The sequence below is a fragment of the Panicum virgatum genome, chromosome 6K, assembly GCF_016808335.1.
Source record: "Panicum virgatum strain AP13 chromosome 6K, P.virgatum_v5, whole genome shotgun sequence".
NCBI classification, from domain to species: domain Eukaryota; kingdom Viridiplantae; phylum Streptophyta; class Magnoliopsida; order Poales; family Poaceae; genus Panicum; species Panicum virgatum.
Window position 1 is genome coordinate 14,878,324 of NC_053141.1, and position 22,343 is coordinate 14,900,666.

The 22,343-nt window shown below is 46.5% G+C and overlaps 3 protein-coding genes and 1 non-coding gene across 4 annotated transcripts; 3 read left to right on the forward strand and 1 right to left on the reverse strand.

The window, feature by feature from the left end:
* Nucleotides 1–464: 464 nt before the first annotated feature.
* On the reverse strand, nucleotides 465–571 carry LOC120639344. Its single transcript, XR_005661350.1, has one exon. It is a non-coding gene; the product is annotated as a small nucleolar RNA R71 (small nucleolar RNA).
* A 12,844-nt stretch (nucleotides 572–13,415) lies between these two features.
* LOC120713287 (xyloglucan endotransglucosylase/hydrolase protein 24-like) lies at nucleotides 13,416–14,791 on the forward strand. The gene is made up of 4 exons (XM_039999276.1): nucleotides 13,416–13,424; nucleotides 13,697–14,011; nucleotides 14,107–14,309; nucleotides 14,410–14,791. The coding sequence occupies exons 1-4, from the start codon at nucleotides 13,416–13,418 to the stop codon at nucleotides 14,789–14,791; spliced, it is 909 nt and encodes a 302-aa protein (XP_039855210.1).
* A 2,895-nt stretch (nucleotides 14,792–17,686) lies between these two features.
* Nucleotides 17,687–18,812, forward strand: LOC120713288 (xyloglucan endotransglucosylase/hydrolase 2-like). Its single transcript, XM_039999277.1, has 3 exons — nucleotides 17,687–17,992; nucleotides 18,122–18,324; nucleotides 18,416–18,812. The coding sequence occupies exons 1-3, from the start codon at nucleotides 17,687–17,689 to the stop codon at nucleotides 18,810–18,812; spliced, it is 906 nt and encodes a 301-aa protein (XP_039855211.1).
* Nucleotides 18,813–20,737: 1,925 nt separating this feature from the next.
* On the forward strand, nucleotides 20,738–22,219 carry LOC120713289 (serine/arginine repetitive matrix protein 1-like). The gene is made up of 2 exons (XM_039999278.1): nucleotides 20,738–21,311; nucleotides 21,573–22,219. Exons 1-2 carry the CDS (start codon nucleotides 20,738–20,740, stop codon nucleotides 21,674–21,676), a joined length of 678 nt encoding a protein of 225 aa, XP_039855212.1. The 3' UTR covers nucleotides 21,677–22,219.
* The last annotated feature ends 124 nt before the right edge of the window (nucleotides 22,220–22,343 follow it).

Sequence of the window (22,343 nt, forward strand, 5' to 3'; positions counted from 1 at the left end):
AGTCACTTTTGAGAAGAGCTCGTTCTCGTGTCCTACCTCCTCCAATCTCACTCTCGGCAGCCGAACCAGTCATTGCATCGTCGTCAACTTCTCGAGCTATGGCCCAGAAGACACTTCATGATTACTCTGCTCCGTCTTCTAACCAGGTCCCTACCGGGCCCGAGGTTAATACCGGAGGGGAAAATTTCGAGATCAAGACGGGTCTTATTACGATAGTGCAGGCCAACCCTTTCTGTGGCAAGGCCAATGAGGATGCCAGCGCTCATCTCCAACAGTTCCTAGAGCTTTACAGTACTTTTGTTGTCAAGGGTGTATCGCAAGATGCAATCCGGCTCCGTCTGTTTCCGTTCTCTCTCTTGGAGAGAGCGAAACAATGGTTTTATGCTAACAAGGCTGCTGTGGACACTTGGGACAAATGTGCCAAGGCGTTCCTCTCGAAGTTTTTCCCGACGGGCAAAATCAATGCTCTTCATGGACGGATTTCGAACTTTGAGCAGGCATCGAATGAGTCAATTCCTGAAGCTTGGGAGAGACTTCAGGAGTACATTCTATGGTGTCCGCACCATGGAATGGACAATTGGCTCATTCTTTAGAACTTCTACAATAGGTTGACTCGGTCATCGCGTGATCATATGGATGCCGCTGTGGGTGGAGCTTTCTTCTCACTGACCATTGAAAGAGCTACATCATTGAGTGAGAAGATGGTGTCCAACCAAGGTTGGAGCGATGATCTCCACCAACCATGCCAGTGAGGCTTGCACTCCGTCAAGGAGGCCGACATGCTCGCTATGAAGATTGATCTCCTCCTTAAGAAATTTGAGGATTATTCTCAAGATAAGGCTCAAATGCAAACACTTCAAGCCTTGGAAACTTGCATGATGTGCGAGGTCTGTGGGAATGTGATGAGGACATGACACCTATGGATATGACCATTATAGTTAAATACAAGGTGAGATCGTTTCTATATTTGCATAATGATTTTTGGTACAATTCACTTGGTTTCACTTGTACATATCAATCTTTGATTGTAGGCACAAATGTAAAGTTGAACTTTTGGTTCGTTGGCAGACTGATAGTGAATCATTGCGAACATCATACCTTAGTTATCCGGAGTTCGATTGAAGTCCATGAGCTCTTGATGGAAAGATTATTTGATAAGCTTTCAAATAAATCTGGTCCCACATCAATATCTCGTAGAAAAGGTCTTCAAATCATCAAGGCATTCCACCATTGTTTCTGCCAAGAGCTACTTCGTTGTCACGGGCCTAATATTCACCTTTGGAATCCTGGCCCAAGTTGGAGCACGATCCAGGGAGGTGGAGAACATCCAAAAGAATCTCTTCAACATCCTTCCCCTTGGCCACCACCTTAGGAGACCAGCAAGGGCGCCCCAGTCAAGGTGGAGGCCCAAACCGATTCAACTTCGAGTCTGATTCGGAGTCCATGAGCAGTCAGTACTAAAACGGACGCCCAGGTCGCATATGGGCTCGGATTTGAAACACTATTTAGATGGTTGGAAAGATAATTTCAAGACACTTTCAATTGCACCAGTTTCAGGCCCAAATCCATCCAGAGTCAACAGGAATCGTCCAAGGAATTTGATGTCCAGTTTCTGTCCCGGCGCTACGACGCCGTCTTTCGGTCTTTTGGCTTTGTATCATGTTGGAGCCCATTAGGGGTGTTTCTAGAGGGTCTTGCATGACCCTAGAGTCTTCATAAACAACATTTGCCACACCATTAGGGTTTGGGTTTTGCTTAAGTTATTCTATCAAGAACAGTTTCGCCGCTAGATTGGTTTGCGAGAGTCACACCAACTTGTGAGATTAATCATTCATCTACAGAGTCACTTCAATTGAGCCGCGTTCTTTCGAGTTCTTGCTTGTGTTCTTCGTTACGCTTGCAGGGATTAGCCTTCGTGGCAAGGTCAACTGGATTGTGACACGGTTGATAACCAGTGGAATTGTGGTGCTAAGATTCCAGGGTCGGATCTTGTTGATCTGAAGCCGGATCGGTGCGTCGCTCTCCGAACACAACGATAGTTATCCAGAACCTGACGGAAGATCGGGAACCCACGTCCCCAACATTTGGAATTCAGAGACTCAGGTACACCGTCAAGTTCGCATCTTATCCTAGTTGAGTGTTTTCGCCTTCGTCCCACAGTCCACCGCAATATTTTGTTCCTACCTAAAACCATCCGTGCCATAGTCTTTGCATAATTCAGTTTCAGAGTTCATTGTGTTGAGTTTTTGTCCTAGGTCAAAGTTTTGTTGCTGGTTTAGATTGTGTTTCAGTCTAATTTGTGTGATCCCCTCCTTTGTTTTCCATCAACCTTGCTATCACCATCCACTTGATCCACACCTTTTCTCTATATAACATCCTGATTCGAATGCCTTCCATAAAACAGTCATAGCTTTTGCGTCCGAACTCGAAAAGGTGCAAACTTTATATCTACGGAAAACTACAAAAAATTTTACATCTATTTCATCCTAGGCTTGCTAGGTTCGCCAAAATTAGAATTGTGAAATTCGATCAGGAAAGTCGAGTTTCAGGGCCCACAAGTTTGGCATGCATTTGAGAGCACAATTCTGATTATGTATAGACCACATCATTTATCCAATTGAACTCATATTTTTTGTGATTTGTTCTTGTGTGCTCCTTGCTGGAAAAAAATATATATCAAAGTATAAGAGCAAAAAGAAAAGATTGAGAAAAAAAGAAAAATAGTGAATGAAAAGACAAGAGAAGAGGAGCATATAAGCAACAGCCAATAGTTCTATTTGTATGTGGTGCCTTTTGCCTTGTCCTTGTTCGTTGCTACCTTTCATACTTGTTTCTCTGTCTTGTTTATCACAAATTGGTGCTAGGAATACGTATAGGCTAGCAACTAGGACAAGTGCTTGGGACATTTATTCAATATTGCTATCTGTTACTAACCTTGTATGCCACATACATATATTTATTCTTTTGTGTGCCTCCCAAGATCCACATATATACTTCAGATCAGTATAGAAAATATCCTTGCAATCGTTGTACCACTCTCTCAAGATAAGAACCAGTCACTGGTTGACATCCTGTGCTTTGTGGCAATAAGAACCTTGTAAGACCTTGATAAGACGCTTCCTTTTGCTGTGTTGAGAGGCACCACTATCCACTTTCATAGAAGTTGATAGGGATCATTATTGGTTGTCCTTTCTCGTATTACTAACTTTTTGTAGGACAACATGAGTAATGTAGCCCATTAAGTGCTCAGTTCTCAAATGGAGAAAGCAGAACAAAACCAGTTCAACAACTTGTTCCAAACATACTTTGATGTGAAGGAGCGGCGTTGTCGTGCCATCATCGACAATGAGAGTTACAACAACCTGGAAAGCTTAGAACTGGTCGAGAAACTTAGCTTGACGACAAGACCAAACCCTCATCCATACTACATCCAATGGGTAAATTCTTATGATAGGATAAAGGTACCAGAAATTGCACATATTGAATTCTCCATTGGTTTTTATAAGGGTAGTTTAGATTTTGATATAGTACCTCTGCAAGTATGTCAATTGTTGCTAGGCAAGCTTTGAATATCTGAAAATAATGTTGTGCACGATACAATTTCTAATAAATATTCTTTCAAATACCACGGTAGAAAAATTACTCTTATACCTATGAGTGCTACTGAAATTTTAGAAGCTGATCTTGAAAGGGATGAGAGAAGAAAGAGTGAACCATTTAGGAGAGAATGGGCTATTTCGAATGTTTCAACACTTTCATCTAAATCTAGTTTTGTACAAAATGAAGGTATTGCTTTGTCTTTTGTTGGAACTAATATTTTGCACCATGTATCAAAAGAAGAGGACAAGGTGATTGAGAAAGAACATGCAGTTGTCTCAGGTAAGAGCTTTCTTGATGTGCTAAATTTGTCCAACAATGATGCTAATAAAGTACTAGAACCATCTATTGATTTTTCTTCGTCAAACGATGAATGTTTTATTGATCTTTGTGATAAACAAAGTGCTATGATTATTCCCATGCTACAACTTGTGAAGAAAACTGATTCATTTGTTTTGGATCAAAATGCTTGTGCTGAAAATAAGAAATTGCCTCCCATTGCCTCTGAAAAGATGAACTCAAATTGTTGTCTTCTTTAAATACTTTGGGTTATATAGAATTTGACAAGTTTTGTACTCTAAGTAGTTTGAAGGAGAAATTTATATGTGCTGAATTGCGATGGTTGCATCGATGTATATATCATTTTATTGGGCGATATAATTGTAAAGGAGAGTATATGGTGCATCGTGTCTATATGTGCTCAAATCTGAAATCTCCTTTGGTTGTGCAAGAATTTGATTAAGTAGAAGGTTGCAACAACATTAATCATATCTTGTCTACATTCCCTAGTTTTGTTTTAAAGAAACAGGTTAACTTTCAAGAAGGGGAGCGATATTGGTTACTACCTACAACCTGTCCTCCAACTAAGCTCAAACCGAGGACGGTTTGCTGTCAAAAAGGGGAGGATGATGAGGACATGACACCCCTCAACTATGCAGAGAAGCTCACACGCCCAAGAAGAGGTGCGTGGGGTGAGTTAGCAGCCACAGTACGAGAAGATCCTAGAACCCCAGTGATCAGTTGCTCAATCTTCGATTGTGAATTTGATCACGCCCTGTGTGACCTTGGAGCCAGCGTCAACATCATGCCCAAGGTAACATTCGAAAAACTAGGCTATCCATCAATTTTCCCTACCACTACGTGTGTTAAGCTGGCGGATTCCACGGTGAGATATCCCGAAGGAGTCGTGGAAAGGCTTATGGTGAAAGTCAAGAATACCTATATATTGGTGGACTTTGTAGTCCTCGATATGGAAGAAGACCTTGGGATCCCACTCATACTTGGGCGACCATTCCTCAAGGATACAAATGCCAGAATTGATGTAGGAACAGGAAGAATTAGCCTCTGCATCATGGGAAAAACAATGAAGTTTAAGTTTCAAAACAGGAGGAAAGTATTCCTGATTCATGAGGATAGTGAGAAATTGGGGTTATGGGCAGAATCCGGTTGGGATGATCAAGATTATCACTCCCCTTCCAAGCCAGCTTGGGAGGATTGGGAGATTCATACTCCCCCAACCGAGCCAGTGGACGACGACCAGAAGATCCCTGACTTCATCACCAATACAGTATGGGAAGATTTGGAGATCGTCTATCCCATATCCGAGGATCCTATTCCTACGCCGTCTATGCCATCGAAGAAGAACAAGAAGAAGTGGCGCAAGAAGAACAAGACGTCATCGACCGCTACTACTTCTTCAGCTACGGACGAAACGACCTCAACCTAATCAGGTATGGAAAAAGGTCCTGCTTTTCGGACCCTAAACCAAGAGCTAGCTTGGGGGAGGTTCCCTCCCCTAAGTCAACTGTATACTTTACTTGCTTAGGTTCCCTCCCCTAAGTCAAATGTATACTATACTTGCTTTTTAATAAAATTTGATAAAAACCTTTCAAAAACAAAATAAAAATTTACTGCTTTATTTCTCTTTTCATCATGCGCGGTAAGAATGTTTTATCTCTTTATGACAAGTTGAAAGGATGAGTTTTGCTTTGCTCTACCATGTCTGTTGTGTTTAGTTTGGAAATAAGAGTTCTCATGAGTTTAAATCTGTTGGTTATGTAAATACCTTGCCAATGAATCTGAAAATTTCATGAGTTGCATATGCTTGATCCAAATCTAAGTTGTTGTGAGTATAGATGTGGTAAATGAGATTGTGCAAGTTTGCTCTAGTGATGCTTGAAATCTGAAGTTGTTTTCGAAAATTTAAAAAGGCAAGTTCCCCAGTGACATGCAAAGTCCTACCAGAGCCATATGTCATATTCCATGAAAAACCTTACACATATGCTGCTTGATGTTCTGTTGAGTCTTGTCAAATTGTGTGACCCTAGTGAAATGTTTTTCATGATTTCTCGATCATAAGCATGTACATGATCCATCCATTTGCTACATTCCTACATTGGGAATTGACCACTACCATCCATTCATCTTCCATTAATAAATGCTCCATGTCTTGGTAACTCTCTCGTACAACATCCGTGAAATAAAATAAAGTCAAATTATGATTGCTCCAAAAGGAGAAAAGATGGCATGCCAACGAAGCATTAACCAAAAAAAGGCGAGAAAGGGGTCGCCATGTCTCAAAAAAGAAAGAAAGAGAGACATGGATGATTCGAGAGAGAAAACCATTGCCTCAAGGAGTAAGCCACATCCATCCACCCATCCATCCACTCATACACTAGCACCTTTTGATCGAGATTGCATGACTTGTTTCTCCATGGATCATCTCTTTGACTTTACAATATATGTAATGCAAGTATGCCCTGTTCTTATCCTACCTTGAGGTCCACAAAGACTTTTTAGCAGTAGGAAAGACCGAAGGCAGATACTGCCCTAGTGAGGATAATACAAGTTGAGTGCCTCGAGAGAGTCATCCTGGGAACTTTGCCATATTTTCTAAAAATTTTCAAAAAGTATCTCCAGATGGATTGCAGATCTATGAGCATGCAAGTACTCTATGCACCGTTCTAACTCTCAACAGCGCAAGACAAGGAGACAGCTAAGAAGGCCCATGAAGGAGTAAGGTAATTGTGCAAAGGTATGATAGCCAACTTATTTAAGTTTATAGATGAATATCTTTGCTCCAAACTACGACATGACAGGTAAGGTACGACTTAAAGTGATTTTCTGATCAACAACCTGATTTGTCCTACTTTGCTCAGGACGAGCAAAGGACAGCTTGGGGGACCTTGTTGACGCTCACTAACGACCATTTCCAGGTATCAACTTGATCAGAAAATCATGAGAGTTTGCATTTCTTACACGCATCTTTATCCAATAAAGTCCCTCAACCACACTTTACCTTCTAAAAAATGCAAGTTGTATTTTTGAGTTAATATGCAGGTTGCAAGAACATTTTGGCCGGACATAAAACCACAGAAATTATCAAAGCACCGATTCAGACTCAAATGGACCAAGTGTAGCCCAAGAACCAACCCAAAACCAGTCAAGACAAGACATGCCCCAGCATTCAGACAATAGGAGGCCCAAGACAGCCCATTGGAAGAAGTTGGGGGCGGTTGGAGCTTCGGGTAGGCCGACCGACCTACCTGGTCGGCCGACCTGGCCCGTGGGCCCCACTGCCTCAACCAGCCAGGTGTCACCTCCTCATTAGATGCTTATGGCGGTTCTGCAAGCTTCACCCCGTAACTCCTTACTATAAATACAAGGAGGGTAGAGAATAGGACACACACATCACCTCACTCACTTCTTGCTTAGTCTTTAGGTTTAGTGGAGTTTAGGAGAAATCTAGTAGTCATCGAGTCGCCGGAGTTGCTCGAGAGTTCTGGTATGGGTTCATCTCTAGCTCTCTCTTGTAATATTCTGTTGTTTGTAATAGAATTAAACTATGATTACCGATATCTGCTTGAAGTATGTTCTGAGTTATCGGATATATGTTTCTTGATATGGTTGCGTTATTGTTCAATGCTTGCATTGCATAATCGCCCTGTGCTTGCAATGGTTAACATATCGTGATTAGAACTCTATCAACTGCTCCAGTATTCGTATGTTTGCTCTAGTGTGATGTCTGTCCATCCGGAGGGTGGGGCCTCCGCGCGGAATACTAGAGTATCGCTTACTAGTGTAGACATGGTGTCTAGATTAGCTAAGAGTTGCTGGATGTCAGCTATACCCATGGTTTGTTGAGGTAGCCGGCAGGTGGTGACAGCCCTGTCCGAGCCCGAGTAATCCTCCATGTTCGGTATGGGGGGTAGGAGATACATAAAACCGCCGGGGTGTACGGGCTCCTCCCGTTGCTTCGATAGCGGTCTTCCTGTTGTGTACTTTAATCTCTAACGATCTAACCATAAGATGGCATAGATATAGCTAGCCTAGCATAGTTGACTCGATCTCTAACTTTTGCCTTGCTCCCGGCCTAGAACATCTTTTATCTTTTTTTATTAATTTATCCAGAAGGTAGTTTGTGTGTGTCACACTACCTCCTATCATGTTATATATTTTACCCCTATTTATGCATGAGAGTATCTAATCTAGATAAAGTTCATCAACTAGTCTATATCTCTTCACTCACCGCCTTTCCTGCGGAAATATAAATGACACCCCGCTATACTCCCGGATAAAATGTTACAGCGGTATTCCGTGTGCTTGTGGATTTATTCGTGGTTCATGAAATACTGTCACCCCAAATTGGCGTCTGCGGGCGTCATCGCTACTTTCCCGGTGGTGACGTTGGTAGACGCCAACATCCGTCCCTGCAAATAATTTTTAGAGACGGGTGGGAGCGTCACCCGCCCCTAAAAATAAAATTTATAGGAGCGAGTGAGCCTATTAGGGTAGTCCCAATGCAGACTCCACTCGTAGAGTCTTAAGCCTCAAAGACTCTATCACAAGAAACTATAATTCACAATACAAAGTGTGTAATAGTAGTTTCTATACATAAAATTATTTATTGTTTTTCTTTCATCATAGGATCTATGGACTCCACGCCCCCTCCACAACGTAAGTCTCCCTGATTTTTTGGGCATTGAAGGGTGTGTAGACTTGAGGTCTTATTTAGAAACCAAGTCTTGTTTTTCTTCTCTCTTCAATAATTAGGATGTCATATTAGTAAAAAAATTATAAATAGAAGACTATAAATATACTTAGACTCTAGAGTAGAGTCTGAGTTGGGACTGCCCTCAGCCGCTCTTGTAAATGGAGTTGAGACATCTCAGATGGTGCAAATCTCATGATAGAAGTTGCAAGACTACTGGCTGAATCAGGTGCCCGCGGATCATCGGACCCACCAGCCGCGTCCATCCGGGGCCTGTCTCTCTGCCTTATCTCTTTCCTCACGCCATGTTCTCCCCACCTTTCCCTCTCAGACTCTCTCCCCGTCATCTCTCTTCCGCTCCCTCGCCTCCTCATCTCTGGTCATCCTACGGCGGCGGCGCGAGTGCACGCCGCGGGGCGCGACGCCCCGAGCGAGCGCGATGGCCTCCTGCGACCTCCTGGCCCTGGGCAACGACATCCAATGTTTTGGAAAAGACATTTTTTTTATGAATTTTGGGGTAAGATTTTGTTCCAATTTAAGCGTCCACCGTCCTCTACCCAAAATCCACTGGAACATTGATCCAAAGCCGCTCCATTGACTTCAATTTCTACTTGGTGCTAAACTACATGCGTTTGCTTTTAGGAGACGGATGGATTAGGAAGTGAAGGACTCAAAAAGGCCCTCGAGGTCTCCCAGCGAGCCGCAGAATCTCCTAGCCCTGGCCCAAGTGTTCTTCGCCCCGGCGCTCGTTGCTGCGGACGTGCAGCAGATCTGTTCAGCTGGGAGGCCTCCGGTGGGGTCGGCCGCGTGAAGGAGCAGCGTGCCCGATGAGCGCGGGTCTCCGGCGGTTCGCGGCTGCGACTAGACCTGGGCATTCTCCGGGCCGGGTTGGGTTGGGGTCGGGCAAAAAAAAGCCCGGTGTTTTTTCCAACGGCTGGTGCCCGACCCGGTGGCCGGGCCGTAAAATTGAGCCCGCTCCCGACCCGACAGCCAGTCGGGTCGGGTTCGGGTCGGGTCGGGCCGGACCTATGTAAAATGTCGGGTTCCTTCGGGTTTTTTGGGTTTCGAGTCAAAATTTTTAGCTCGTGCCCGGCCCGTCAGTCATACCGGGTCAAAAATTTTGACCCGAGCCCGCCCATCAAACTCTTCGGGTCGGGTCGGGCTATTTTCGGGCGGGTTGGGTCGGGTCCGTCGGGTCGGGCAGCCCATGCCCAGGTCTAGCTGCGATGCACGCCGGCGGCGTGAAGAAGAGGCGGCGCGAGGAGGGCGGGTCTCCGGCAGCTCGCGACTGCGACGCACGCCGGCGGCGTGAGGAGTGCGGGTCCACGGCGTCTCGAGGCGGGCTGAGGCCACGGCGCACGCCGGCGGTGTGGGTCCGCGGTGGTGTGAGCACGCCGGCGCGGGGAGGTGGCGACAAGAGCACGCTGTGGCGGCGCCTGCTCCAGCATTTTTTTTGTTTTTTATGCAATCTGTGGGGCCGGTGACTTTTTATCCGCCCCTAAAAATGACAGATGATGGTATGACTCGCCTCTAAAAATATATTTTCAGAGGGTAATGTATCCGCCTCTACAAACAGCTATTTTTAGCTACGAAAAGCAGAGGCGGGTGCGACGTCCGTCTTTAAAAATATTGTTTTACCCACCGCTAAGAATGGTTTATGTAGTTGTTGGGTTTGACTTCGAATTTTTTTCTATAGCCAATAGACAATTTAAATTGTTTCATGTAGAATTTTTGTTATTTTTTTGAACCGTTTGATAATTTTAATTTTTTTTAAATAAACAATATAATTTGAATTTGATCTTGAAACCATGAAATAATAGATTTTTTCACATAGAATCATCAAACATGAATGGTTGAGTCACTTTAGCAAGATAAAAATTGTGACAAAGTTATGCAAACATTAAATAGTGGAACAAATTGAATTGTACAAAAATTGGAGATAAAAAAAATTATTTCGAACACACTTTGCCGTGTGTCAGATCAAAGACACACGGCAAAGCAAGAGTTTGCCATGTGCCCTAGATCTGGCACACGGCAAAGTTAAATTGAAATTTTGTAAACGACATCGGATGGAGAAACTATCAAAATAAAAGTTGTAGACCTCGAACAGTTACGAAACTTTGTAGCTAAATTTTTTTTAATTTGAATTCGTTTAGGGCCTCAAACAAACAACTTACACTCGGTTTAGTATATGTGGGGAAAAAATGGAGTATAGACACAAGTGACTGTGTGGTGCAGTGGTAGAGAAGATTACACGTGAGGGAGAGGTCGTGGGTTACACGTGAGGGAGAGGGAGAGGTTATACGTGCAATGGTTGAGAAGCGTAGTGCGAAAAAATGCCGCAATTTGCAACTTAGGCGGAGCGTGTGTGTGGCTGGCCGGTAGGGTCCTCCCTAAATTAAATCTTTTCTGTTTTCTATTTTTAAAATCAGTTTTTTAAAAAGCTTTTTTGCGGAGTGTTTTTTAGCACTCGGCAAACTCTTTACCGACGCTTGTTTGTCGTGTGTCATTTTCCGTGTGTAACACAGCAAATTGGCAACACATGGCAAAGACTTTGCCGTGTGCAAAAGAGCCTTTGACGTGTGCCTCTGGCACACGGCAAATTGGCCGGCTCCCGTAGTGTTTACTCCCACTCGCATTGTATATTGGTTGCATTGCATTTGGTAATTTTACTATATTGACATGTTACAATTATATAATGTTGCCTAAGGCCCCTACGACCAGTTGGCCGGCTGGGGCTGGCGGCACCCCCGCGGCGCGGGTTCGAGTCCTGGGGGACGCGAATTTCCGATGCCGCGTGGTAAAAAATCCCCCTCGCTGGTGGGCCAGGGTTCGGGGGGTTTCTCGGTCGGGTTAAGAGCCGAGGCAGTCGCTTCCTCTTAATGAAACACGGGTGGGGACCGTTTCAACCCCCGATCGAGTTTTTTTTTTACAATTATATAATGTTATAAAAATATATGTTAAGCTGCACCATCGTAACATGAAATCCTAGCCACTAGCCACGCCACGCCGATGTCTCTCGCTGCAATCTGAAACCCACATTCAAGCTTAGCTTGGGTGCGTAAGCCTATTATTTTTTTTGAATCGAAGGAACCCCCGTTTTCATTGCACACAACTGAAATACAGAAGTTTAAACAGACATAGTATCTAGGGAGAGCGGGGGAACTGGGGGGAGCTATACATCGCGCGCTGCTGCGTGCAATGATGTCGCAGAAGCGCTTCCGGCACCACGCATTCGATCCTTGGCCCATTTAGCAGATAGCCGGAGTATTAATCTAGCAATTTGGTTTTTCCTACTAACCTACCTTTGGGTGGGCCAGGTCTGATCAATATAGCCAGAACTTTTGAAGATTCATGAAACATTTTAAATTGTTCCAAACATATGAGAAGGTTCCAAAAATTCTTTTCTTGTTCTACAATGTACCCAGAACTTTAGAAAAAGTTTCCTAGAACATTTTAAATTATTTCAAACTTCGCAAATGATTCAGTCATTCCAAACAGAACAAAATGTTCCGAAACAATTCTGAAATGTTTTCATCTTGGTGAACATTTGGAAAAGTTCGGAACAACTCTGGAACGCAAGAACGGAACAATCTTAATAGTTTGAAGCAAATTAGAATGGGGAAGAATAATTAAAAAAAAGCTTGTTGAAACAATCTGGAAAGGCATTCACCGGCCCATGAAAACCCCAGCCCACGAAACAACAAGTATGAACCGGCCCAGGAAGAAACCACGCACGCGCTGTGTGATTGAAAATCGTTTTTGCGATAGCTAGGCGCGGGTTCGTGCGCGTTAAGAATAGACGTCCCCGGGGTGCTAGGGCCTAGAAGGAGGAACCGAGCGCTCATAATTTTTCTGTCTTGATTGAAGCCACAAAGCTATACGAAGCCTCGATAAGGAAACATGCTTAGTTACTACAGTTCAATAAGTCTAGGAACTAAAGCTGGGGAACAACATCATCCCAGCGTAAGGTCTGAAGCAAAGTCTGGATGGAGAAACTGCACGCTTTTTCCTGCTTTGTTCGCAGCTTTTCAAGCTACTTCATCTCCTGGCGCCTCGTCTTCACTTGGACTTTGGTCGGCTGGTGAGGCGTAAACCTCCTATAAATGAATGACATATATACTATTTTTTTTTCCATTTTGGAGAACTAGTCAGTAGAAAAGTAGTAACGCACGATTTTGGCCGGCACGGTCGTACACAAGAAGCTAGTGCTAACTCTTAAATTATGTAGACTAAATTTCAAACCGTTTACCGCCTTATGCGGTTGTGCTTGTGCCCAAGTGCCATTTGACTATCTAGCTATGTCCATACGATGCATACATTCGCCGGCCACGCATGTTATCCTCCATTGGCTTGACACCTGCACACACGGCAAGATTCAGTTCAGACAATCAGACTAGAAAAGGAGTAATGATGGTGGGCCCTACAAATTAAACTGATCAAAAAGCTAGAACAGCATGTATTGTGACTTGTGAGGGCACATCTTGAATTACAGTGACATGTTTTTTTTTCAAGGTTTTAAATCTCCGGCTATAGCAGTTTCAAAGAGATTTAGCTAAGTTTTTTCATGTACAATATAGCTCGTAGCCCGTTATAGCATGTTTTTAGATTTAGATAGCTAAATGGCTTAACCCACTATTTATTAAAATATTGTTTTTTTAGAAGAACCGGCCAGCTCTAGGCTACCACAAGGCCGTCTTCTATTCATTCAGAGATATGAGCTCCACGTGCAGATCACCAACACGCATAATCATAGGTTAAGCTGATAATAAAACCGCGCGTTTACATACATTGGAAGGTGGGTAGATGTCAACGGGGGCGCCACGAGATGGATTGGGCAAGCTCAGTCACCGTCAGGCAAACCTTCAAGCTAGCCAGCCTGACATTCCCCCTAAGGATCGCTCGGATCCCTAACATGCCATGCCTCTCAAAAATTCCGAGGAACGTGCCTCGCTCCCCGCCAACTCCACCTCGCCATGTGATCTATCATTATCACCGCCTCGATCCATCTGTTTCTGTTCATTATATATCGAGCGAGATCGATGGATCGATCGCGAAACGCAGCAAAGAAACCAGCAGAAACAAGCTAATAATTAGGATTCGTCGCAGATAGTAGCCATGGCACTGCCGTCGTCGTCTTCCTGTAAGCATCGCGTCCTGGTGCTGGCGGCGGCGTTGCTTGCGCTGGCTATGGCGCCGCCCGGGAGAGCGGCGGCGTACCTGTACGACGACCTCAAGCTCACCTGGGGCTCCGGCTGCAGCTACTTCTACATGGACGGCGGCGACGCCGACACGCTCGCGCTCTGCCTCGACCGCTCCAGCGGCTCCGGGTTCAGCTCCAACGCCTCCTACCTCTACGCCCGCTACGACATGGACATCAAGCTCGTCGCCAACGACTCCGCCGGCACCGTCGCCACCTTCTACGTAAGTGTCCTCCTTTAATTAATTTCCTCCACCCCCCCCCCCCCCCCCCCTGCCGCGCCATGGGTGAACGAACTAACGGCATGTGACTGCTGCAGCTGATGCCGGACGACGTGCCGTGGGAGTACCACGACGAGGTGGACATGGAGTTCCTCGGCAACGCCACCGGCGAGCCGTACACGCTGCACACCAACGTCTACGTCAACGGCGCCGGCGGCCGCGAGCAGCAGTTCCAGCTCTGGTTCGACCCCACCGAGGGCTTCCACACCTACTCCATCGAGTGGAACCCCAAGTACATCATGTAAGCATCATCGTCGGCGTCGTCTCGGCCGAACCGCCTCGATCTCGCTCCTCTCGATCTCACCAGTCACCACCATCACCAATGAATTATTGCTGGGCAGATTCCTCGTCGACGACACGCCGATCCGCGCGTACCGGAACGACCGGGCGCGCGGCGTGCCGTTCCCGGCGTGGCAGAGCATGCGGGCGGAGGGGAGCCTGTGGGACGCCGAGGAGTGGGCGACGCAGGGCGGCCGCGTCAAGACGGACTGGGCGCAGGCGCCCTTCTACGCCTACTACCGCAACTTCCGCGTCACGCCGTGCGCGCCGTGCCCCGGCGTCGCCTGGTGCGGCGACGAGCCGCCGGAGTCGGCGTGGTTCGACCAGCGGCCTGACGCCGCCGCGCTGCAGAGGGTGCGGGCGGAGAACATGGTCTACGACTACTGCGTGGATCAGAAGCGGTTCGGGGACACGGGGTTCCCAGTGGAATGCACCGCGTCCTAGCAGCTTGTTGACTCGTTGTGTTCAGTGCTTGTACATTTGACTGTTCCTTCCTAAATTTTTTTAATTCTTTTGGATCATCACTATACTATATACAATTTTACACATCTCTTTTTTTATAAGATGTAACATTTTCTGGTCAAAGCTGGAGCACCAAGTTCTTTTTATTATAACATATTGGAAGCAAGATTTTTTTTTCAATTTTTCTATGCTAGCGAAATTTGTTTGTCCATACGTTCCATACTCATATTCATCAATGTTGTATTTTTAGCATTGTTATTTGATTTTTGCTTCAATTGATATGTATGTGGTGGTGTGTTTGCAGAGTTTGGTTCAAATGGTTTTTATGTTTTAAGTTGTTGAGAGGTTTGACTTGGTGCTATATAGTTTAATTATATCAGGCAAATCTATTCTACTTCCTCCAACTATTTGTGCCTGTCAGTTCTCTGTAGGAGAGTATATAATCCCTGTACGAAATATCTTAACCCGATAATGTTAGATGTTGGCACGAGTGCATGTGAGGGAGTAGTATGAGGGCCTGTGAAGCGGCAGCACACGGTCCATGAGTATAAAAGGAAGGCCCGGGCTCCACCTCCATGTAAAGTGATTATTGTCTGCATGCATTTTATTAGTAGGCTTTTTTTTTTACCCTCGAAGTGCCTCGAACATAGCTAAACCCACAGCGTGATCTAGACTTTAAGATCTAATCTCACCGTTGGAATTGCCATCGTCCAACTCTAAAGCTTATACATTTGCTTGACCTTGGTCCGCTTGCGAAAAATGACCAATATAGACCTACTACCAAAATAAGATTGACGATACGAGGATCCCAACCAATTATCTTCCCAGAATTCTGGTCCTTCCTTCTCACACTTAGTTACCACGGATACCCAAACTGACAAACTTAGAGCATCTCCAGCAGACTACCTATCTCTCTCCCAATACCAAAAACTATCATTTTGGTAATAGAAAGTGCTCCAACAGACTACCAATCTCATTGCCAATACCAAATTTTTTTAGCAATATCCAAAACCACAGCTCTTCCACCCCAAATAGAGGGGAGACACACCTCTCCCCTATCCACCGTTGCTTCCGGCACGAGGACTTTTCCCCGTTGCGCTGCGCGTCGCCTTCCTCCATTCCGGCGCCACCACTCATCTCACTCCTTCCCGGTGCTGCACCATACACTAGATTGAGAGCCTGCTCACCTGAATCGACCTCTTCCGAAGTGAAATCGATCTTCTTGTGCTTTCACTTGTTTCTCTCTACGTCTCCCGGCGGGTAGCGGAAGAGAACCAACTCCTCGCCGTCGAGGCCGGGGCTCAATCCCCTAGGCCTTGGCTGCATCCAGCGCTCGTCGGATCATCAGGTGTCCTGGACACATCCCGCTCATCAATTTGCACCTGAAAGTGCGGGCACGAAGACGTACAGGGAGGCCACGCTCCCCGGATTGCTTGACGCAGCAGACCTCCACCAATCGCCAGGGACCAGTGCCCCTGATCTCCCTCCCAAGCAGTACGAGGAAAGGTATATAAATTAGATGTCTCTACACAGATCTGCTTAATGAATGTGATTTGGAGTCTGTGGAACACTTGTGGTCCCTTAGAAGGATGCGAACCGGATCAAGAGATTTCTCGAAGTGCATCGCAAGATTGAAGATCGAGAGGCACATGATCAACTCCGTGATGACCTTGTTGAACATTTGTGGCAACTTCATGGACAATAGTTTAGTAGTGTTTTTGGTAAATGCTTGTGGAAGAGTTTAGTAGTGTTTTTTTTTCACTTGTGTGCTTCTTGGTAATGTATGCTTGTGGATTTCTGTAAACTTGTGTGCTATTGTTCTTGGAAGGTGTGGAGCAGTAGAGGGAGGATTTGGTGATATGGTGGAGGTGGGATAAAATAGTCAACTGCACATGAAGAAAAAAGAGAGCAGTCTGGAATTGCAGGTGGGCTCACGGAGGAGCAAGAGAGAAAAATAGAGAAATGGGCTGCATATGAGCTGCTTTGAATGTGGTGCGGTCCAGTTACAAAATATGAGTAATGAGATATTGGTAATCTGCTGAAGGAGGTGAACAAAAACGTCAATATCCTTTGGATTGGGTAATCACACTTTTGCAAATTCCCCCTCCCACCACCCTGCGCCCCTCCCCTTGAATGTTGATCCGATGGCCCAGATTGTAGTTTTCATAGTTTGCACAGAGAAGTTGATTTGCACCTAATATGTTCCCTAGATATTTAGGAGATGTATTTTTGTAGTCTGCTGGAGATGCTCTTAGGCAGCCCACATCAACCTCTGCACAGCGTCGTCAATTGTAACATGCATGGCATCAGTTGATAGGCTCAAGACACATTTGGATCAGACAGAACCTTTTTTATTCTTCCATTTTCCAGCTGCTTAATGGGTGTTTATTGGGTTAAACACTATTATTTCCCCGCTAATAAATAAAAAAATATAGTAATGTAAGGGTGGAATTTTTTAATCCTTTTATTATGGTCAGGTTATTTCAAATTTACACGGTTTATAGGCAGATGCGTTTTAGGATCCATCGCAAATTTAGCTGCATGCGCAGCTCACAACACATGCACATATATCATGTGCAACGAATTTCTATTCCTGGACACGAAACATGGTGCATGTGCGCCTTACACGAAACAGGTAGCTAGCTTTCCTGAAGCTCAGGTGAGCCAGCTTGAATTCGCATAGATCCTGATATGCCATGGCATGGCTCCGAGGAAGAACTCCAAGGAACACGAACGCCGTGTTCATATAAAGATGGAACCAGCCCGAATCGACCGAAAAAGTAGCAGCAAGAAGCGCAAGAAGAACAAGGAGATCGATCAGTGGTTGGTTTCTCGATCGGCCTTGGTTGCGTTGCGGAGCGAATTAGCTCGGTAGCCATGGCGGCATGGTTGCCATCTTCTCGTGTCCATCCCATGGTGCCGGCGGCCGCGGCGTTGCTTCTGACGGCAATGGCGGCGGCGCCAGCGGCCGTGGCGCTGCTGCACGACGACGTCGAGCCGATGTGGGGCGCGGACCACATCTCCTTCCACACGGGCCCCGACGGCGTCGAGACGCTGGCGCTCCGCCTCGACAAGGACCACGGCTCGGGGTTCCGCTCCAGGCGCGCCTACCGCTTCGCCCGCTACGACATCGACCTCAAGCTCGTCGCCAACGACTCCGCCGGCACAGTCACCACGGTCTACGTGAGTTCCCCCACTTCCCCGGCCGCGGCCGGGCCGCCATGTCTCTTGTCACGTACGGCGCGGTGGTCGCCGCGCGCCACCGGCGGGCAGGATTATCCCCCTAAGGGTTGCCATGGCCTCTGCTTGCAGTTGACGCCGGACCTCGTGCCGCCGGAGGACCACGACGAGATCGACCTGGAGTTCCTGGGCAACGTCAGCGGCGAGCCGTACACGCTGCACACCAACATCTTCGTCAACGGCGTCGGCAACCGCGAGCAGCAGTTCCGGCTCTGGTTCGACCCCTCCGAGGACTTCCACACCTACTCCGTCGACTGGAACCCCAAGCGCATCACGTAGGCCAGTTTGTTGGTCTCATCTTGAATTGTTGATTTGTTCTTGACCAAATAATGAACCGTTGCCATTGCTTGCGACGTGCATCGGCAGAATGTTCATCGACGGCACGCCGATCCGCGTGTACAAGAACGAGTCCTCGAGCGGCGTGCCGTTCCCGACGCTGCGGCACCTGCGGCTGGACGGCAGCCTGTGGAACGCCGACGACTGGGCGACGCAGGGAGGCCGCGTCAAGACCAACTGGACGCAGGCGCCCTTCCACGCCTACTACCGCAACTTCCGCGTGACGCCGTGCGCGCCGGCGTCGTCCCCCGGCGTGGCGTCGTGCGGCGACGATGAGCGGCCGCCGGCGTCGGCCGGGTTCGGCAAGCAGGGCCTGGACGCGGCGGCGCTGCGCAGGGTGCGGGCAGAGCACCTGCTCTACGACTACTGCGAGGATCAAAACCGGTTCAAGGACGAGGGGCTCCCCAAGGAATGCACCGCGAACTAGATAAAGGCAGCGTTCACTGTTTGCAAAATTGAAATGAAAGAATTGTTCCATACCAAGATATCTAGTTTATTGGTTCATCATGCCCTTCGTTTTGGACTCTTTTTTTTGTTGTTGTTTGATGAGGTGCGACAGCAGGTTTTTTTTTCCTTGAATTTTTTGAAACTTTTTTCCCTGATATTAGAATGCACTAACCCTGAACCTGTGCACCCCCACCGGATAGTAGTATATCTATTAGAGATAGAAGGCTAGATCCTAAGATAGTTAGTCTAAAACATATCACTCGCACGAGGTACAACCACTATCGGAATCATGTGTTGTTTGCCGCGTGCAACACACGCAAATGCTTTGCCGTTAGTAAACAAAAACCATGACCTTTAAAAAATTGAAGATACATTCAACTATAATTCTTCCATCATTTAAGTGAAACCCAACGGTAATATTTACTTATGCTCAACTTCCATTTGTCGAACACAATTTGGTTTCGTTTTTTATTTTGCTTAGTGACATTTTCGAGATTAAAATAGTTCTTTCAACTTTAGGTAAGCTGCAGCCTTCAGGTATTTTGAAAAGATTTCACAGCATAACTAGAAAATACGGTGCGGCGCCTTGGCGTCACTCGGCCCAGTGGCGTGTCTCGAGGTCGATAAGGTTCACTGTGCTTTAAGTAAGCACTTTAGCGGATATGTGCACATTATACAAAGTAACATAGATTGTCTAGTGATTGGCAAATAAAGCGCATAAATGATCCATTAAACGGTAGCAAATGGCGTATGCTATGGATTACTGCCAAACACTATGTTAAGACTAATGTAAGAACAAAAAAGAAAATCCATTAGCACATTCGTCAGTTATAATAACTGTAATAATAGTAGCAGTGCAGTGGATTGTATTGACAACGCATTCCAACAAATAAGTTACGACACATGTATTGTTAGCATAAATAAAAAATAATATTGATAGAAAAAAGCGTGTAGCAATGGGTAAAATGTGGTAAATACCCCTGTTCACGACCTAAACGATTGCTAAGAAAAGCATCACAATCACTGGTTAAAGAATGAATACGCAGTGCTCTCTCTTTGACATTTAATAATGAGGCAATGCTTTGAGAGGCATTCAGTTTAGACAAGGAATACATCAATCTTTTGAATATGCTCAGTACAGACTTGGGCATGATATAAGCAAAGCTCCTCAATCTGAGGAATTGTCAATGTTATCTTTACATAGCAAAGAATTAGATAATCTCTATCTCTACTACTAAAAAGAAGTTAAGGGTGATGTTTTTTGGTGTACATCCTCTCCTCCTCAATTTTGATTAAGCCTCCGACGGTCGTGATTCGTCCATTTGAATTTCCACATGCTATCTTTCTCCTCCGATCCAATCTCGCCCGCCCGCTAGGCCGTGTTTGGTTAGCTGTTTTTGCCCTGTCCAGGCTCACCGGATGCAAAATTCACTTGATTGGTTGCCTGGGCCTGGCTTGCCTGATGCAAAGCGGGTCCGTCAGCCTGGCTCCCGGTATGCGAATAAAATCGGCGTTTCTCCGGTGTAGGGATGTAAATGGTATGGATATTTTCCGACCGTATTCGAATTCGATCCGGTCTGGAAGAGTTTTTATCCGTTTGTATCCAATTCCGAATATCCACTATCCGTAACCGATCTGTATTCGAATGCTCAAAACTTATATTTTTATGATGTCGATATCCATTACAATCTTATCCAACAAAAACTAAAACTATCCGTATCCGACTCTGTATTCGAACACAAATATAAAAATAAATATGATATTAGTAATATCCATCCGTATTCAATCGGTTTTTATCCCTACTCCGGAGCCTGGATCCAGTGATGCAAGATGCACGCGTGGTGTGAGGTGAAAAAGCCTGTGCGCGTGCAAATACAGGCATCCGGCAGCAGCTAGGCTAGCTAAATGCAGTCATCCAATCAGCGCCGCGTTGCATGCGTTGAGCCTGGGCAGCCGAGGCCTGGCTCTGCCCAAACGAGAACCAATCACGCCCCTAATCTCGCCCACACGCCCCTGGCCCTCCTCCCGTGCGCCAGCTCTCCCGCACGCCCACACGCCTACACGCCGCCGCCGCCGCCTCCCCCGCGACATCCGTCGTCGCCTCCCCCCGGGACCTCGCCGTCGCCGTCGCTGTCGCGTTCGTCCGCACGGGCTCCGGGGACATCCGTCGTCACCTCCCCCCGGGACCACGCCATCAACGTCGCCGTCGCCGTCGCGTTCGTCCGCGCGGGCTCCGGGCGGACGCCGCACGCCGCGTCCAGGCCGCCGCCGCCGCCTCACCCCCGGGCCCTCGCCATCACCGTCGTCGTCGCATTCGCCGCCGCCTTCACACCGATGTCCCGCTATCGACAAAACCAATCGCGCGATCTTTCCGTTGTGGTAGAGGTGGCTGCATTGGCGGTGGGGGGCTCGGTTTCTCGTCCTCGATCTGCATCGGCGGTGGGGAGCTCGGCTTCTCGTCCTCGATCTGCCGGTGATGGTGAGTCACTGGATTGATTTCTCGTTAAGCCCATTCTTGATCGCAGAGATCTGTTTGTGCTCATGATTTATGGCCGCTTCCATGATGTTGATTTTGGGTTGTTTTATGCTTCGATTTGGGGGCTGGATCGACAGATCATGAGCGTGAGCTGTTGTGATGCGCAAATCTGCTTCTCGGTTAATTTAACTTGTGTGCTATTGGTATTCCTATTGACGCAATAGTAGGTAGCAGCAGCTAATGTTATCAAAATTATTTTTGCAGGCGCTTTTACGTCATCACCAATTCGCCATCTTATAACGACACGAGCTGCAAGTAACCACGGGGCATCCTTCGTGGCTCTGCAGCTTCACGTTGCAATACAGTAGATTGGTGGTGGAAGAGTAGAGGCTTAATCTAACTAAACTGGGTAGTTGAACCTTTTTGCTCAGGCTGGTAGAGAGGGCACATTGCACTTGTGTTGAGTAAGTAGAAGCTATTTTCGAACCATAAATTCTGATGACCACAAATGAATTCTGAATTCTGGTGGTTCTTCTATCCCGCCGTTATCTTCACCGAGCGGTGCGTCTCGGTACTCTTCATATGGTGGATATCAGGGTACAAGCAAAACGATTGAAATATGAAATGGAAGGATAAGCTGTGTTCAATTTGTTTTCAATCACTAAATTTATAGTCGTGTTAGAAAGTGTCACCTAAAGTGTGAAGTTAGTAGTCATGTTAACTAGCACTGCTGTTGACTTGCTCTAGGTTGTTATTATCAGAAAAGCTGGGGAAACTATCAGTTATCTCCAACTTCAGTTGAGGAACGAGAGTACTCTATCCTGCCTGTGATGAGTGAATTGTCAATCGTGCGGTGTGATCGTGCGCTTGGTCTTTGGATTGCAGGTACACGGGCGTCGAGTGTCGACGGAGAGTTGCCGTGGAGGAGCTCGGGCCGGGCGGCAGCTGTGGCGTCCACTCCTGGATCGAGGGCGCAAGCGGCGACGGAAGGCGGGTTTCTTGGTTTGCGCCACAAAACCAAGGAGGCGGACGGCG